Source organism: Gopherus flavomarginatus, chromosome 15, assembly GCF_025201925.1.
Source record: "Gopherus flavomarginatus isolate rGopFla2 chromosome 15, rGopFla2.mat.asm, whole genome shotgun sequence".
Classification (NCBI taxonomy): domain Eukaryota; kingdom Metazoa; phylum Chordata; order Testudines; family Testudinidae; genus Gopherus; species Gopherus flavomarginatus.
In genome coordinates, this window is record NC_066631.1 from 27612625 (window position 1) to 27631191 (window position 18567).

At 46.9% G+C, this 18567-nt stretch overlaps 2 protein-coding genes across 4 annotated transcripts in view; one reads left to right on the forward strand and one right to left on the reverse strand.

Moving 5' to 3' along the window:
* Positions 1–899, forward strand: part of TCTN1 (tectonic family member 1) — a 16682-nt gene extending 15783 nt beyond the window's left edge. Inside the window, exon 15 of the mRNA XM_050924392.1 lies at positions 425–899. The gene's annotated coding sequence lies outside the window, so the exon portion shown is untranslated. The remainder of the gene's footprint in view (positions 1–424) is intronic.
* HVCN1 (hydrogen voltage gated channel 1) lies at positions 815–18422 on the reverse strand. 3 transcript variants are annotated; one of them, XM_050924396.1, is made up of 6 exons: positions 18268–18422; positions 6571–6812; positions 5569–5673; positions 4135–4366; positions 1621–1733; positions 815–1225 (listed from the first exon to the last, which is right to left on the reverse strand). In XM_050924396.1, the coding sequence occupies exons 2-6, from the start codon at positions 6772–6774 to the stop codon at positions 1160–1162; spliced, it is 720 nt and encodes a 239-aa protein (XP_050780353.1). In that variant the 5' UTR covers positions 6775–6812; positions 18268–18422; the 3' UTR covers positions 815–1159. The 3 variants fall into 3 exon arrangements, with proteins under 3 accessions (XP_050780353.1, XP_050780352.1, XP_050780354.1); XM_050924395.1 differs by lacking the exon at positions 18268–18422 and adding an exon at positions 17797–17860; XM_050924397.1 differs by lacking the exon at positions 18268–18422 and adding an exon at positions 11110–11188.
* Positions 18423–18567: the final 145 nt, after the last annotated feature.

The following is an 18567-nucleotide window of genomic DNA, read 5'->3' on the forward strand; positions in this document are numbered from 1 at the left end:
TTTTAAAGATAGTAGGAAATACGCTTCTTATGACTCTGAAGGCTGAAATTAAACTCTTTAAGAAAGCTAAACAGACAGGGTGGGGATTTTCCAGTGTCCTTGGTATTGGCTGATCTGCTTGCATGGGAATCAATGAGAGCAGTTCTGCCAACACCAAGTACTCTTGAAATCCCACCCATCCGTTTCCACACTTCAAAACTGTGCCTGCGCATGTAATAAGAGTGCACTCACTGAGTGGGCCTTTTCCAGCACCTTCGTCAAGTTTGCATTGAGTCTAAAGAACAATCCTGCTAGCTGGAACGATCTGTTATGGTAGGTTGTTTTGGAGCATAATCCTCTTCAGTAGCACACTAACTTTTACACACACCACTACTTCAATGTTTTATTTTAAGAGCTTCAGTTACACAGTTCCCTTTTTCCCCAGCCCACATGCTAATGAAAATGAAGAGCAAGAACTGAAGAAATAATATACTGCAAAGCATTCAAGCCTGCTGCTGAGGACGCCTACCTTATCTGGATGTAGCTGATGTGGTTCTGCTCTTGTTCAAAATTGCACGTCCTGGGACTAATTGCACAGTTAAGTTCAACAGCACCTCCGGAAGTGAATGCTACCCAGCAACAGGATGAAACGGCCAGAGCAAAGATTAGCAAGGAAGCTACTCGGACAAGGACAAATGGGAATAGAGTAGGAGGTGATTTAGAGCCAGAATAATGCTGAGCTGGCTTCTTGAATTGCTAACTCCTACTGGGTATTGCAAATGAAGAACACGCAGCAAAAACCAGTAACTCCTTGAAATAAGTTGTGCCCTCAATATTCACAGCTTTGTAAATATCCAACTTTATTTAATGTGTTGCAGCATTAACTGCACAGCTATACAATTCAAGATTTATGCACTACATTGTTTAAGGGAGAATGCTTGTTTAATTTGTCAATCTGTTGTAAGACTACCTGGACACTACAGGAGCTTTGCAACACCTTAACCAGACTCTTGATTAAATCTCGAGTAGTAAAGTAGAAACTACATCTAGATAATACTATACAAGAGAGCATGGAGGTATATAAAGTATCATAGAGGTCAACAAGGGATGGTCAAACTAGCATTTTTTGCACTGGAACTTCCTCAGGGAAGGATTTCCCTCACCCTAGACAGCAAGTCCTTTATTGTGGCTGGTGGACAAGTCCATGCTGTTGTAACAGCTTGTTGAGCCTTTCAATTTCTTGCTCCTGTTGGAAACAAAATCTTATTAATGTAGCTCATATCCTAAAACACTTTCCAAACTATAACCAGAGAGCTCTTCTCCCATTGCTGACAAGGGAAACAGCCCAGCTCTTCAGCAAGGCATTGCTAATCAAATATGTGCTTACCCTACATCAAAGAAGTGGTAGAGGGAACTGGAAATATTACCCTTGTTTGAATGGGACCTTTTGTTTGTTTATAGGATGCCCCAAGGTGCTCGTACCTACTGCATAGGAGCTGGGTAGATTTCATGGCCAAGGTGCAACATCTCAAATCGTGCTGCTGGGACAAAACAGAGCCCAGAGCATCACCTGGCCATTGGTCTCCTAGAAAGGGCTAGTCGAGCTCATGCAGCTGTTTAAATTTTTATGATTCTTCTTACCTTCTCTGTGCAGCTGTATTCAAGTTGTTCGACTTTTGTAGCAAGTTGCAGATTTGCTTGCTTCAGCTTCAACACCCGTTGTTCAGAGCGTGTCTTTACTGATAAAATTATTCCTAGGAAACAAGGCAGCAAGGATTAGCTTTATGATGTAAAGCAGCAGACAGTAGGAAGTTAATAGCATCTGTGGTTTGTGCTCAAGTCTTTTGTTTTATATCCATGTAGCCTCTCAAACCCTGCTTCTGCCCCCAAGTCATGCTTTTTGTACTACGGTTCTCAAATTAGCCCCACAGGGACTTCAAACACCAACATCTTGCTGGGAAGTGGTACTCTGCCTCCATTTACCAGGTCCTGGTCATTCAAATCTCTACTTTGAATTTAGTCCTTCAGCAGAACTCAAGGGGATGTGTGGTTGAGTAACAATTTGTACCTCCATTTTAAACACAGGTTGTCCATTGTTATGGCCTTGGCCTTAAACTAACCTAGCTTAAAGCACAACTAAGGCGACAAGTACTCTCTTTGAACCCACTAAAACAGGAAGATAAAACGCTGACCATCCAGTCTAGATCCACAGGCTGGGGTGCTGCCTTGACCAGGGTTTCAATTGTTCATTAAAGCTTTTAACTTCTCTTTAAATGCCTCTGGAAGAAGGACATTCCATTTCCCTTCATGATACAAGTGTCTTTCCTTTACTAAAGCCATTGCATATAATTCCTCCCCCATAGCTGAGGCAAAAATTACCTTACCACCCTTTTCTTTACAAAGAACTGCATCACCAAATTCTTCCTAGCCTCTAGAGCCTCCTGTTGGGTGACAGTGCAGTGTAATCAAAAAGTTGGCATCCTGTGCTTTGTATGCCTGCTGCTACAGGCCATAGTACTGGAGCCAGTTCTACATACTTCACGGCCCTGATTTTCAAGTTCTTGCCTCTCTAAAGGAGCCTGGAAACATCTACACTGCTTTTTTGCATAGATTCCATCTCCTCCCAGGGCATGTGTGTGCACCTGATCACTGCAACCACCTGGCCTGAACACAACCTGAAAGCTATGGAATCCTGATAAAGCCAGAATCTGTCCCCACCCTGTCTAAGCTCGTTCCTTCCAGCGACTGCATTGTTGCAGGAACAATCTCCAGCAATTCAGGAAATGTGAGCAATCTGGCTTCATTTATTTAATTGTACAACAGACTCCTGTTATGAACATTAGGGAGATCTGCATCAAAGGGAAGGGAAAGCAAAATCCCAAAGATAAGAACTCCCCTTCCTTGTAAATATTTGAGACAGGACTAAAAGTTTAGCTTCAACTAAGATTACATCTTAAAACTGAGATAACAGTGACTTACATATGCATCATTAGAGACTCACTCTAGAACACTGATAGTCTCTAACCTTCACTCCAGATTAAGGTCAGTGTCTGTTTCTACTCCCAAAGTTCATTTATTCTCCCTTTTTTCTTGAGTTGGCCATTTTGTATTTAAATCTGTGCAAGCCACACGTTATGGATACAGAAATATCTTCACTTTGTCCTAAATAAATGGTGATTTCTAACTGTGTCAACTAATGGGCAGTTGTGTAAAGTGAATTTGTAGGTGTTGGGTACACGGGCTACAGTACAGGTGTAGGTCTGAGGTTTTAGCCTTGAATGGGGGAAGATCAGGATTTCACATATTTAATGCCAAAAGAGGTCTTTTGTGATGCAGGAAGGAAATGGTTCCAGCTACTGGGTATGTGGTTTTTTATATGTACTGTTTTGTTACAGTACCAGCAAAGGCTGGAAAGGAGGGAGGAGGAGAAATATCACTGCCAGCCTTGTATTTTTTTCTTTGCTGATCTCAAGGAAAAATGTAAACAATTCTAAATCCTTTTTTGTGAGTGACATATTTAGGGCAGGGAGGTAGGCTTGTACATATTTTCATAGTACTGTACAATTAAACCAGAATCAACTGGAAAAAGATCCTAAGTAGCACAAGGACTGTTATCCAGATCACCACCAGCAGCAGTCTGGAAAACACAGTGACAAGAGGAAGTGCTGAAGTGGCAAAATGCATATTTTACTAGTGAACTGGAATCCCAGAAGAACAGAGAGACTACACTATTCCCCCTGACATGTTATTAAGACACTCACATAATACAAAACCAAAGCATATGTTATCCCTCTTCAAGAGTAAGTAATCTAAGAATGTTTTAAGAGTAATGTGCTGGATATGTGGGTATTATTTGGTTAGGGCATCTGGGTTCTGCCACAAATCAGGTCCCTACTGTGTAGGAGCTGTGCTACCCCAACAAACAGATGATCCCTATCCCAAAGATCTTACAAACTAACTCAGGCTAAACTCCTGCAACAAAATCTGCATGGGCGAGACACCTGTGTCCAGATGGCACTTGCTGCAAAATCAGGACACAGGTTAGCAAATGTGCCTCTTGCGTACGTCTTTGGAACCCCCCACACACGGTTCAGCAAGTAAAATAGCCAGCAAATTCCCTGAAACTAACAAACTAACTATCTGACATAAACTTACCATTTATAATTCTGGCCACTCGCCACAGTCGGAGTAGGATCAATAGTCCAGCCCCTTGAAATTCATGTTCCCGAAACAGAAGGACGACATCGATGATAAACGAAACCACCACCACTATTCCATCCAGGACTTCAAACTTGTGGTGAAAGAATTCCAGGCGATAGATAAATATTTTAAACCCAACTTCCACCAAAAAGAGGGTTACAATAGAAAGGCTCAGGTAGTGAAATACCTGGAAAAAGACAGTGCCAGGTAGTAAGTAGAAGCCGAACAACTATTAACATTAGCAAATTAGCCTGATGCATGTCCTTCATTATATTAGACGTACTCCTGCACCTTTGGTTGAATAGCGAATAGGCAAAGTGATTAAATGTGTGGAACAAAAGGATCTTGCTGAACAGAAGAGAAGCCACCAAATGTTTGCATAGTATCTGTGGACAGTCTAAGGCCTTACCTAAACTAGGATGTAAGGGGTGATGTCAGCACATTAGCTAACATGTTTTAAAAGTCTAGTGTAGACGCCTTTAAACACATACTAAATGAGGTCCCTCCTAGAGTTTACTTCAACCTCTAACATGGGTTAAAACTACAACTGTCTTGTCTTCACTCGGATTGTAACACTGCTTATTTTAACACCAATTAAAAATACATGTTTTTCCTAGTGAAAAAGCAAGTCCTAAGAGAACAACAGAGGATAACTAAGGGCTTGTCTACGCTTAAAACACAACTGCGCTGATGTAGCACTTCCGTGAGACTATACGGATAGGAAGGGTTCCTCTGTTGGTGTAGGTAATCCACCTCCCCGAGAGGCAGTAGCTTGGTTGACAGCAGAATTCTTCCATTGACATCTACACGAGAACTTAAGTCAGCTTAACAACACTGGTTGGAGTGTGGATTTTTCACATCCCTGATCAACACAGTTAAACCAACCTAATTTTCTAGCATAGACCAGGCCTAAGCGTCATCTTCCTTAGTCTGCAGACAAACAGCTACAAGACCTGTGCTGCATTGAGCGGTCCCAAGAGCAAAATCTTGTCTATTTTCACTGCCGCCTTTCAGAACTCTGTGTGCAGTCATAAAACAGATGGATCACAGTAATTTCACTAGACCACTCGGGAAGGCTTTGGGTACCTGTAGAGACAAATGCTACAGAGCAAGACCCAGACCAGAGAGTGGGGAAGGGAAGATTAGTCCAGTCTCAATTGCAGAAGCCAGGGTGCCATCCTTAGGCCCTGCAAGGGATCTCCATCTTTTGTGGCCTCCAACTACTACCACTTTGATAGATCAATCCCATATTTAAGTATAAGTATAGCCCAATCCCAGTGGCTGCCAGAAAGAAGATTTCTGTCTGTTTGCCTCCCTATCTTGCTACCTGGCTTTGAACTGCCATGGAGGAGAGAGACTGGTTCACTCAGAGATTTGTCTGCATTTTACCTTTGGTGCTATTTCATGTTTGTCTGGGTGGATGATTTTCAAGTCCAGAAGCAATTCAGCGAGCACCAACAAAGCATCCAAAATGACCAAGCAAACAACCAATATCTGAGGAGAGGAAAACAACAGCAGGATAATAAATACTCCCTTGTGTTTAATGTTTGCACTATTTAGAGCAACTGACAAACAAATTCATGCTAAAATTATCCAGCCTGCATATGTACAATCTTACCAGGACATTCACCCTGAAAACTAGCAGAGCTACAAAAGCTGCCCTGGACGGCTGATTGGGTTTATTGTATTTAGATTAGTTTCCATTTGTGCCTATCTGAGACCCTAGGTGCCCTCATCACTAACACCGATAGAGAAAGGAACACTTAACTGGTCTCAGCGCTGTAATTCCTTACTTATGGAAGCAATCTCAATAATATCATGTGGATTACTCGCTTTAGTAAGGGTTGCAGGATCTGGCCTTTGATTTTCCAGTTTAGATGACTGCCCACAATAAGTAGTTTATAACTAAATTTGCAAAGTCTTGTTTAAACGTATGAAATTGCTTCATTTACACATGACCTCGTTTAGTCCTGAAAATAAGCCGAAGTCCCTCCAGATCAAGCAAAGATTTCTCCTTACTCAGCAATGGGAGTTCATTAGGAAATCCCTGCTCACATAGGAACTCAAGGTGAGTTCCCACTCAGCCTCCACCTCACAGAAAGCTCAGCATTAGGAGAGCTTTACATTGCTCAGCATCTCAGGAAATGCTGTGACTCATTTCAAACTTAGTCGTGGATTTTAGAAAGAATATACTAGTTCAGCAGATTATTTGCTGATTTTCACATAGGAGATTATGAGTCTTTTAGAGTTCTTCTCTGCCCAGGCCCCCTTCAGTGTTAGAATAGATGTAAAAGAAATAATAAATTCTAATTCCCATGAATTTGTAATGCAATTGTTTCAACAGACCTACTTGGGTGAGTCAGGGTTTCTCTTGGCTGCTTGTAACCCTACCTGAAATTTGTGGGAGCTGAAGAGTTTTTTCATCACATCGTGGAAGGAACGAGGTCTGACTGAGGAATTCATGTTAATCGTTGAATCTTCCGGCTTCTGCCCACCTTCCTCCTCCATCTGCTCTTCCTCCCATTTCTTGTAGTCATTGCCCCACTGTGCAGGGTCATCTCCCACAACAGTGAAGTGTTTCAGATACAGCGACATGGCTCTTGGTTAAGCAAACATTACTCTGCAGAAACACACTATGGGAATACACAGTCAGAACGTTAGTTCAGCAATGTAAACCACTGCCCCGAAACATCCCAGGAATCTGAATTCCTCCCAAAACACAGCTCAGCAATGCTTTGAAATGGGAGGGCAACAACAGCCTTTTGAACACTTGCATGTTGTATTTACTTACAACTCAGGTTTCAGAACCACACTGACATTCAGATCTCTGGGTGTGAGGCTCAACTCATTGGAAACTTATATCTGTTTCCTGCTTGATTTATTCCAATATCAAATCTTGACAAATTTTTAACCACACTACGAAGATAAGCTGGTTAACACCCAGGTCCGCTTTCCCATCTAAACAGATGCTTTACTACAGGTATCACATATATTGTATCTAGGTTTTCAAATTTGTCATAGTCCTCTGTGAGCCATTAGGGATACTTTGCAAATAAGTTCCCCAGCAAGGGTGGTTCACATGAGTGTTGTCTTATTTTTAGAAGATAGCAAGTAGTTTGTAGGCTGGCGTGAGATTGACCTTGTTGATCAAAAATTGCTTACAGACATTGTCATTTGCTTTGCTTAACATAACCTGCATGTTGTCATAGGTTGAGGGAAGTCAAATATTTTTGCATGTCGACAGATAAGCAGGGCAAATGGTGCAAGAAAAAGTAGTCACTTTAAATGCTTTATTTACATCTGTCTCCAAGCAGCGCAGGTTTTAGTGGAAACAGGTCTCATGTCTATTTAGGATTATGCCATGGAACCAAACGGTTATTTAACCAAGGCTTTATGCTCGTTTTCAGGAACAGATGTATCCTTCATGCCTCAGTCTATTTCAGTAACTTAAGTTTCTGCCTCTCACCTCTGGGGCACATTTTTCCCGATTGCTCTGTCTGGGGTCTCTGTGCTTTGCTGCTTCTAGTGCAGTCTTCTTTCTCCATGCCCTTCACAGGCAAGTATGGTTCTCTGGCCTCTCCCACAGCACTGACAGTGCCCCAGGACATATTCGCTTTCAGCTCCCAGAGTTCTGTTAACTGACCTGGACCTGGCTGCTTTACCAGGTGGTGGGTTTAACCCTGTACCTGCTTGTCTGGGTCTTTTCAGGAGAATACGGAAGAAAGGTGACCAATTTGTGCATTTTCCTTTCCCCAGTATGTTTTGTATCAAAGGTCTCTGTTGCAATAGGGGGCATCCACCCACTCCTCCCGTTCCTGCCATATCCTTCCCTGCACCCAGTGCCCTAGGGCTGGCTGTTGGTGCAACATGGAGAAGCATTTTAACTGAGATTACAGTTAAAATAATCATCATCATTGCATGTCTGTTTGTTGTGGGTGTGACCCACCTTTACCACACACCTCAGTGGAATGTAACCTTTCAGCCCTTGAGCTAATTCCTTACAAGAGAACTTGGCAGCCAAAGGGCTACTCCACAGTGCTCTGCTCTCTTTAAGGGATGAGGGGGATCAGGAATCTGCACAGGAAAGAGAGTCTGAGTTAGCAGACCCGCTGCAGGATCTAGGCCATAGGAGGGAAGGTGTTAAATTAACTCCCTTTCTGAATCATTGCAAAGATCCTCTCCACCCCCCTGCAGGAACTGGAGTATGAAGTCCAGGCACTCAGGCTCTGATGTTATAAGTAACTGTTTGGCAAACACCCCCGCTAGCACGGTGCGCTGCTGGAACCGTTTGCAGGATCGGAGCGTTGCTGCCTACTGTGGTGGCACAGCAGCGTGCACAGGTTATGGGGGAATCATCTCAAGATTTTAGCAGCTGATTTGACAGCCTGGATGGTTCCATTCTGCAGCTACCCACATGACTCACTGCCCTGGACTACACTACGTGTTTAACCCGAGTTTAGCAGCGTTAAACTGATTTAACCCTGCACCCGTCCACACAACGAGGCCCTTTATATCGATATAAAGGGCTCTTTAAACCGGTTTCTGTACTCCTCCCCGACGAGAGTAGTGCTGAAATCAATATTGCCATGTCGGATTAGGGTTAGTGTGGCCGCAAATCGACGGTATTGGCCTCCGGGCGGTATCCCACAGTGCACCGTTGTGACCGCTCTGGAAAGCAATCTGAACTCAGATGCACTGGCCAGGTAAACAGGAAAAGCCCCGCGAACTTTTGAATTTCATTTCCTGTTTGCCCAGTGTGGAGCTCTAATCAACACGGTTGGCAATGCAGTCCCAAATCCAAAAAGAGCTCCAGCACGGACCGTATGGGAGATACTGGATCTGATCGTTGTATGGAGAGACAAATCTGTTCTATCACAGCTCTGTTACAGAAGACGAAATGACAAAGCATTTGAAAAAATCTCCAGGCTATGATACAGAGTCCACAGCACAGTGCTGTGTGACAAGCGTAACGGAAAGCCAAAGAATCAAACAGACGCTCATGGAGGGAGGGAGGGGGGACTGAGGACTCCAGCTATCCCACAGTCCCCGCAGTCTCTGAAAAGCATTTGCATGCTTGGCTGAGCTCCCAATGCCTGAAGGGTCAAAAACATTTTCCCGGGTGTTTCAGGGTATATGTTGTCAAAAAACGTTTCTCGCCTTTTTTCAATGTCACTCTATGTCTACTGCATGCTGCTGGTAGATGGGGTGCTGCTCACCCCGTCTGCCAGCAGCATGCCACACCAGCATCCCCTTCCTGGTGGCAGACGGTACAATATGACTACTATCCATTGTCATTATCAGCCCGTGAGTGCTCCTGGCTGGCCTCAGTGAGGTCGGCCGGGGGCGCCTGAGTAAAAATGGGAATGACTCCTGGTCATTCCTGGCAGATGGTACAGAATGGCTGGTAACCATCCTCATCATAGCAACTGGGGGCTGAGCTCCATCAGCCCCCCTGTTTCATGTGTAAAGAAAAGATTCTGTACTGCCTGGACTATCATAGCAGTGGGAGGCTGGGCTCCTCTAATGTCCTGCCTGGACTATCAAAGCAGCTGGAGGCTTCCTCCCCCTCATTTTATCTCACTAAAAAGTCAGTGTTTCTTATTCCTGCATTCTTTATTACTTCATCACACAAATGGGGGGACACTGCCACTGTAGCCCAGGAGGGTTGGGGGAGGAGGGAAGCAACGGGTGGGGTTGTTGCAGGGGCACCCCCTAGAATGGCATGCAGCTCATCATTTCTGTGGGATCTCTGGGGCTCTGACCCGGAGTAGCTGTGCTCTCTGGTTCTCTAGTTCACTTGCCCCATATTCTAGACAGGACTGACTATTTTTAGACAAAACATAAAGAAGGGAATGACCCGGGGAGTTATTTCCATTTTTGTCCATGTGCCCCCGGCCGACCTCAGCAAGGCCAGCCTGGAGCACCCATGACAGCAGCAGACAGTACAGAATGACTGATAACCGTCATCTCATTGCCAATTTACAATGGCAGATGGTGCAATAGGGATGGTAACCGTCTCTGCTACCTTGCAAAGGCAAACGAATGCTGCTGTGTAGCACTGCAGTAGCGTGTCTGTCAGCAGCATCCAGTACACATACGGTGACAGTAACAAGGCAAAACGGGCTCCATGGTTGCCATGCTATGGCGTCTGCTAGGGCAATCCAGGGAAAAAGGGCGCAAAATGATTGTCTGCCATTGCTTTCATGGAGGAAGGAATGAGTGACGACATTTACCCAGAATCACCCGCGACACTGTTTTTGCATTGGGATCTCAACCCAGAATTCCAATGGGCGGGGGAGACTGCGGGAACTATGAGATAGCTACGGGATAGCTACCCACAGTGCAACGCTCCAGAAATCGACGCTAGCCTCGGACCATGGACGCACACCACTGAACTAACGTGCTTAGTGTGACCGCGTGCACTCAACTTTATACAATCTGTTTTACAAAACCAGTTTATGTAAAATCGGAATAATCCCGTAGTGTAGATATACCCATAGCTACCGCACTCCCCCGCCCCTTCACTACCACAGCTAGGGTACCGCCCCACCACCACCACAGCTGAGGTACTGCACCCTCCCCCCTGTCCCTCCACCACGACGGCCAGGGTACCGCACCCCCTCCACCATCATGGCCGGGGGACTGTACACCCCCCTGCCCTTCCACCACCATGGCTAGGATACTGTACACCCCCTTGCCTCTCCACTACCCTTGATATAACACTATAGGTAACGAGGGATTTAAGGAAGTTTTTAGAGCCAGGAAGTCCCTTCCCCTGAAGAGGGCGAGGTACCTGGCCCAGCTAATCTGTTTATACTACTTGTCTGAGAATTGTTCCTTGTGTATTGCCAAACAGCAGGGAGACTAACTAGATACTTCAAAATGTCTAAAAACAAATAATAAAATTAGAGATGAAACACCAACACTTACCCACAACCTCGTGGTGAAAAATAAAAGGCCCAGTTGACCTTCTCATACATCAAAAGGAGGCATTTCCATCAGACACCAAGTTACTATGACCAACAATGGAAAATTAGTAAAACATGTAACACATGGACGTTAGATGAGCTTTCTGTAGGGTTCCAATAAGTATTGTTTATCATTAATTTATGTGTACCAGAAGATTGGCTCTTAGAAGTTAAACTTGATTAGGGTTCTCTAATACCACCACGCACTGAATGGGTATGGACATCATTCCACTTGTGACAAGTGTCGCTATCCTCACAGTTGAGCAATAGAGTGTGTTTGTTTTTAAGAAGGTGGGCTACGGTGTAACACCGGAAAGGTAGAAATTCGAATGTATCTAACCCATAGAGAACATATAAGGATAGAAACAACTAGATGTCTTTGGAGTAGGGACTGTCATTTACTATGGCCCTGGATGAAGTGACTGTGATAGAGGGAAAGACTGAGACAGAGAAACATTTTCTATTTCAATCTCCCAAATATGGGGAAGTGCCAGAAAAATATTTAGTCAAACAATCAGGAACTATAAGAGACGTCTCTTCAAAAAGTGACACAGAAGAGCTGTGAGAAAGGAGAGAGGGCATCACACGATGTAGCAATCAGTCACCTGATCAGACCAGACAGCAATGACTAATGGCCACAAGGGATCAAACCTCCACAGTGTGTACCTGGGTGGGTTGTACCCACCTGTGATAGATGGCTGAGGGGGGTCTGGTCATCTCCCTATGCTTTGGCAATGCTTATGTCATGCCAAAGAGTCTCACTGAATTTAATTGAAAATTGTGCTGGTGCAGTGCCTACCACAATCGACTCTTTACCTGACTGAGGCCTCTGACCACAACATGCTTGTTGAATGGTAACAGTGGATCAGAAACAGAAGTGCAGGAAGATCTAATCATGGCTGTCAAACTTTTCTCAACAAAATCTAAAGCGAAAAGTTGCACAGCTCATGTTTTTTTCAAGTCTCCTGGTTTACAGGATTATCTATGATGGGGTGGACAAACTTTTTGGCCCGATGGCCACATCTGGGTATGGCAGGCCATGAATGCTCACAAAATTGGGGGTTGGGGTGTGGGGAGAATGAGGGCTCTGGCTAGGGGTAATGGCTCTGGGGTGGGGCTGTGGATGAGGAGTTAAGGGTGCAGGAGGGTGCTCCAGGCTGGGTTCAGAGGGCGGGAGGGGGATCAGGGCTGGGGCAGGGAGTTGGGGTGCAGGCTCTGGGCAGTGCTTACCTCAAGCAGCTCCTGGAAGTAGTGGCATGTCCCCCCCCTCTGGCTCCTATGTGGAGGTGCAGCCAGGCAGTTCTGCACACTGCCCTGTCCGCAGGCGCTGCCCCTGCAGCTCCCACTAGTCGCAGTTCCTAGCCAATGGGAGCTTGGGGTAGGGGCAGCATGCAGAGCCCCGTGGCTGCCCCTATGTGTTGGAGCCAGAGGGAGGACATGCTGCTGCTTCCAGGAGACACAAGGAGTACGGCAAACCCTGGACCCTGCTCCTTGGCGGGAGCTCAAAGAACATATTAAAACATTTGGTGGGCTGGATGGAGCCCCCAGGCTGTAGTTTGCCGACCCCTGATCTATGAGGATGAGGGGAGAAAAAAAAAAAACCACGAGCAGCACAACCTATCCTAAAATAAATGGGGGAGCGGACAGCGTCTATGATTCCAGCAACACAGGCAGATTTAGTGCAGGGAATGAAGAACTGCCATCCTGGGACAGACCAGTGGTTCAGTTAGCCCAGTGCCAGAGCTTCTGTGGGGGGTGAACAGAGCGGCAATTTTGGAGAGATCCACCTGTCTTCCCCTCCTGGCTTCTGGCAGTCAGATGCTTAGGGTCGCCCTGAGCATGGGGTTACATCCCTGACCATCATGACAAATACCCATTGATGGGCCTCTCTTGTACTTTTTGAAACCAATTATACTTTTGGTCTTCACAACATCCTGTGGCAGTAAGTTCCACAGGTTAATTGTGCATTGTGTGAAACTGTCACTATGATGATATTTTATTTTCACCACGGCTAAGGCCTCCATATTGTACTGAGCAAACTTCAGAGTTATGGCTTTAGGGATAATCCTGCTTCTGCAAGAATCCATCAAAAGCTAAAAAGCTATAGGAGAAAGTTCAAGGTAAACACCAGAGTTTCTGTAGCTGCAGGAAGGGAAGCCTAAAACTAACTCAGATTAAGGATCTAATCCAGAGCCGCTGAAGTCAAAGGGAGTCTTTCTATTGCCTTCAGTGGACTTGGGACAGGCCCTAACCTGGGCTAGAATACCAGCTAGACCAGTCTGTGATGGAATAAGATGGGGATGCTGCATCTGGTGTTACTTTGTCAACTCTGCTGCTACAAAACATCTTCTGCCCTGCCTTGCAATAACCTGTAGCATCTGACTCCCCTTTGGCTGGGAATAAATAGCTCCGTGAATTGCAGTTGAAATCACGTCTTGGAGGACTTTACCCTTCTCAAAGGCTCTCCCCAGCTCCTCTCAACAGCAGCTACAAAGACAGCCCTGTGGCTCCAAGAGGCAAGAAAAGAAATTTCCCTGACTTTATTATTTGTTGTTTTTTGTTCCATCTCTTTAGCTGATCTTGCATCTTACCAAATGGGCTGAGATCTGCACCCATAAACAAAAGAAAAATCTTTTATTTCCAATACTAAAACAAGAAGAACAAGATTCCTCTTACAGAAGTCAGAATTCCCTTAGTCAAACATTTACCATTTCAGCTTCAGACATTCACAAGAAGACAGCTCCTGAAATATGGCAGTGCTGAGATCACTGGAGCTTTCAGATTAAAATGCAAGATGGCTGCAGTTCAGTGTTTGTTCTTTGATCAGGGGGTTATCAGGGCCGGCTCCAGCTTTTTTGCCGCCCCAAGGGGTGAAGGAGGAAAAAAAAAGGGAAAACTCGATTGAGCGGCCGCCGAAGAGGAAGAGAGAGTGAAGGACCCACTGCCGAAGTGCCATTGCAGACCTGGATGTGCTGCCCTTTTCCATTGGCCGCCCCAGGCACCTGCTTCCTTCCCTGGTGCCTGGAGCCAGGAGCCTGTCCTGGGGGTTATACAGCCTGGGGTGAGTCGGGGAGTCACTGGTTTATTAAAACAACGAGGAGTCTGGTGGCCCCATAAAGACTAACAGATTTATTTGGGCATAAGCTTTCACGGGTAAAAAACCCCACTTCTTCAGATGCATGAAGGGCTCTGGCTTTTTTACCCATAAAAGCTTACCCCAAATAAATCTGCTAGTCTTTAAGGTGCCACCAGACTCCTTGTTGTTTTTGTGGATACAGACTAACACGGCTACCACTCTGACATTGTTTTATTAGTCTCCACATTATGTTAGACACTTATCTGATCCCCACCGTGAAGAGCTGATAGGACTTATTTTCCCAGTGCTTCTGTGACGTACAGCAGTGCTATCACCCCATTCCATTTCACACATGGGGAACTGAGCCAGAGACTCACAGACTCGTAGACTTTAAGGTCAGAAGGGGTCATTATGATCATCTAGTCTGACCTCCTGCACAATGCAGGCCACACAATCTCACCCATCCACTCCTGTAACAACCCCCTAACCCATGTCTGAGTTATTAAAGTCCTCAAATTGTGCTTTGAAGACCTCAAGCTGCAGACAATCCTCCAGCAAGTGACCCGTGCCCCATGCTGCAGAGGAGGGTGAAAAACCTCCAGGGCCTCTGCCAATCTGCCCTGGAGAAAAATTACTTCCCGACCCCAAATATGGCAATCAGTTAAACCCTGAGCATGTGGGCAAGACTCACCAGCCAGACACCCAGGAAAGAATTCTCTGTAGTAACTCAGATCCCATCCCATCTAACATCCCATCACAGACCACTGGGCATACTCACCTGCTGATAATCAAAAATAAATTGCCAAAATTAGGCTATCCCATCATACCATCCCCTCCATAAACTTATCAAGCTTAGTCTTGAAGCCAGATGTCTTTTGCCCCCACTACTCCGCTTGGAAGGCTGTTCCAGAACTTCACTCCTCTAATGGTTAGAAACCTTCATCTAATTTCAAGTCTAAACTTCCTAGTGTCCAGTTTATATCCATTTGTTCTTGTGTCCACATTGGTACTAAGCTTAAATAATTCCTCTCCCTCCCTAATATTTATCCCTCTGATATATTTATAAAGAGCAATCATAGAGGCACTATGGGATTAGTGCAAGAGTCTACAGCAGGGCAGGAACAGAACACAAGCCTCCCAAGTAGCAGTCTACTGCTGTATCTACTGGACCATTTCCACCCCTATCGCTAAATGCACATCCTTAGCTTAGCTTCACTTTCATCAATAGAAGTCCAATTAGAAATCTGCCTCATTAGTTGCTTATTCTGTACTTCCTGGACTCAATTACTCTACATGGGCCTGAACCCAGGGGAGGCAGTGGGGTGGCTTTCCATTGACTTTAGTGAAGCCCGTATGAAGCAGATGGGTCCACATGGAAAGATCACATCCTGGTCTAAACTTCTCCAGAAACACAGGACATGTGGTTTAGATTCACGCTGGTCCAAACTTCCCCAAAGCCCTGAGGCGACTGGTTCAACCTCATGTCTTATACAGACATGCTCAGATGTTACATGACATTAAGAGAAGTTAGATATTTACACCCATCTGCCAAATTAGGAAGTGTTGAAGAAATGAAAATAATGCTATGCCAAAAACAGCCCCATAAAGCCACAGTAACAAAACAAATGCAAAATGTTGTCAGATGACATATAAAAAAAATCAAGTCTCAAATTGTTACAATAAATACACTGCAAACTGAAATATTCTTCAAACATGCACTAAATTCAGCATGAATCACTGGCAGTGATGTAAAATAAACAGGAGATCCAAGTCTAGTTTACCCACTAACTAGTAAAATTGCTCAACAGTTAGCAATAACCTCTTCCTGTCCACCATCCCTCTTAGGATTGGGACCCTACCTCCACCCCCCCACACACACTTATTTGTACACGGATCACAATTCAGGATTGATTAAAATGGATTGAAAGAAAAACATGCTTGAAAGTTTGTGAGAGGTTCTTCCAAAGAGGCTGCTACCAGCCCCTGCAAGAAAATCAAGCATTAAATATTAGATTACACTGCACATTACAGCAGTCTCCCCATCAGCTTTTTACTCTCTGCACCTGGCTAGGAGGAGGTGCCTTTTCTTTAGGATAAGGCACATGGCCACAGTTGTCCACGCTTTTGTCACCTCAAGATTAGACTATTGCAACGTGATTGACGGGGAGCTGCACCTTGCAACCATTTGGGGTTGTGCCTCCCAGCCTGGGCAGACAGATTCACGCTGGGTCTGCTTGAGCTGGCATGCTAAAACTAGCAGTATGGACGCTGCCAGCAGAGCTAGTACCAGTCTGTCTACCAGGGTTGGGAGGCATGTTCCCAGCCGCTGCATAGACGTACCCCTGATGCAAAAGGCAGCAGCTTGCTTGCTGCGAGGGGCTTCTAACAGGAGCAAATGACACCAGGGTTCTGGGATGTGCACTGGCTGCCTACTGGTTACGACCTTTAAAGCCCCAAACTGCCTAGGACCAGCCTTCCGGCTCCACACCATACCTGCACTCAAGCTGGTCCCCTCTTGTTATACAGGAAAAGGGATGACTGGGGGGGCCTCCTCTGGGTGGGCTCCAAGACTCTGCAACTTGCTTCCTTCCTTGGTTCAAAATAACCTAGTTTTGCCCACTGTCCAGGCCCAGTGCAGAAAGCCAGTTTGAGGTGATCTCTGTAGAAAGTGCAGGGTGCGCTTCCTAGACGGTGAAGGGGACTGGTGACTGGCTGAGTGCCCCTGGAACTTATTTTAATGCTTCTATTTAATTATATTTACAATTAGCTACATACGGGCACCTGGAGCCTTGGACGGGCTTCGTTATTATTTTAAATCTACATATAAATCAATGACAATAAGGAGCAGGGGCATAACTGGGTGGCTTTTGTTCAGTCCATTGTCGGTGGCCTGGGAAGGGGTTGTCTCTCAGCAGGGAGCAGGCTGTATTGATACAGATGGCATCGGTGGCCAGGGCAGAGCCTCTGCCGCTTGGAGACATTTCTCCGGCTTCCCGCCCCCAGGGGGCGCTGTGCAGCGGCTGGTGGTTTGTGTGTGGTGCAGAGACCAGAGGCGATGGTGATGGGCCCCCTGAACAGACACCACAGGGACCGTCTGCACATGGCACCGGAGCGCGGGTTCTGCTCCCCCCGCGTTAGCCCAGGAGCTCCGAGGGCACCAGGGGAGGCCGTTTGCCCTAAGCAGAGACCCAGCGGGGAGGCTGGGACAGTGCCCCCCAGGCAGGCAGGCAGCCTGCGCAGCGCCTCCCCGGCCGGTGCCCACGGAGCCGGGGCTGGTCTGCTGGACTCATTTAGTCTCTCGGCTCCTGGCCCAGGCCAGGGCAAACAACAGCCCCGGCGTCCGCCCGCTCAGAGACCCGCGTTCCCCGCCAGGCCGGGCCCCCCGCCCCATGTCCCAGCCGCGGTGCGGGAGGCTCCGGCCCGGCCGGAGGGCTGAGCCCCGCTACGGGGCCGGGGGCATCTCGACCGCCCTCCCGCCGCCCTGCAAAGCGGAGCCCCGGGCCGGCGCAGCGGAACCAGGGGCCGCCCGCGGAGCGCCAGGAAAAGCCAGTCCCCCGCCAGGCAGAGCGGTACCGTGTCTCCGGGCTGCCTGCGTCCGCCGGGCTCCGCAGCGAGCTGAGCTGAGCTGAGCTCTCCCCCGCCCCGGGGGCTGGCAGTGTCCCTCCACCGGATGCGTGGCCTCCCTCCACCCCTTCCCCCTCATTGGTGCAAGCAAGAGAGTGCAGAAAAGAGAAGTTCGAGGGGTGGACTCGGTTTCCCGTTATCCGGTTCCTGGAAGGTGGATTCTCTCTGCAAACTTTGCCTCGGCCCCTGGCATCCTGCAGCCCGCCTCTCCCCACGCGGCGCACGGGAACTCAGCCACTGGCCATGTCCCTAATGCTCGTGGAACATCAAACCCCGCCGGCTGCGGTGGATTCTGCCTTCCCCAGCCCGGTGGGAAACTTCCCCGAGACTTCGTGCCGCGTCTGTGCGGGTCACCGTGTCCCCAGCCTGCCACTGCAGCAGCTGGGGGAACCTGAACGCGCCTAGCCCGTTATTACTCACCCCGCTGCAGTCTGCTTCCTTCGTCTGCGCTGTACCCTGCGGCGGGACAGGGACTAGGATCTTGTGTGTTCCAGGCCAGGTTCACTGGCTGCTTCCCCTGCCCTGCTTGGGCTGCAGCCGGTTCAGGGGAAGGAAATCCTGTTTTCATTTAGATACCAACATCATTGATAGTCTTGTGATTTATTTTAATGGCTTTTCATGTATCCCTGACACTTTCCCCGCAATTCTTGGTCACTGATCAGGATTACGCCCAGCGTGGGAGGAAAGGTTGGGTCGCTATGACCAGTGGGGGAGGAAAAA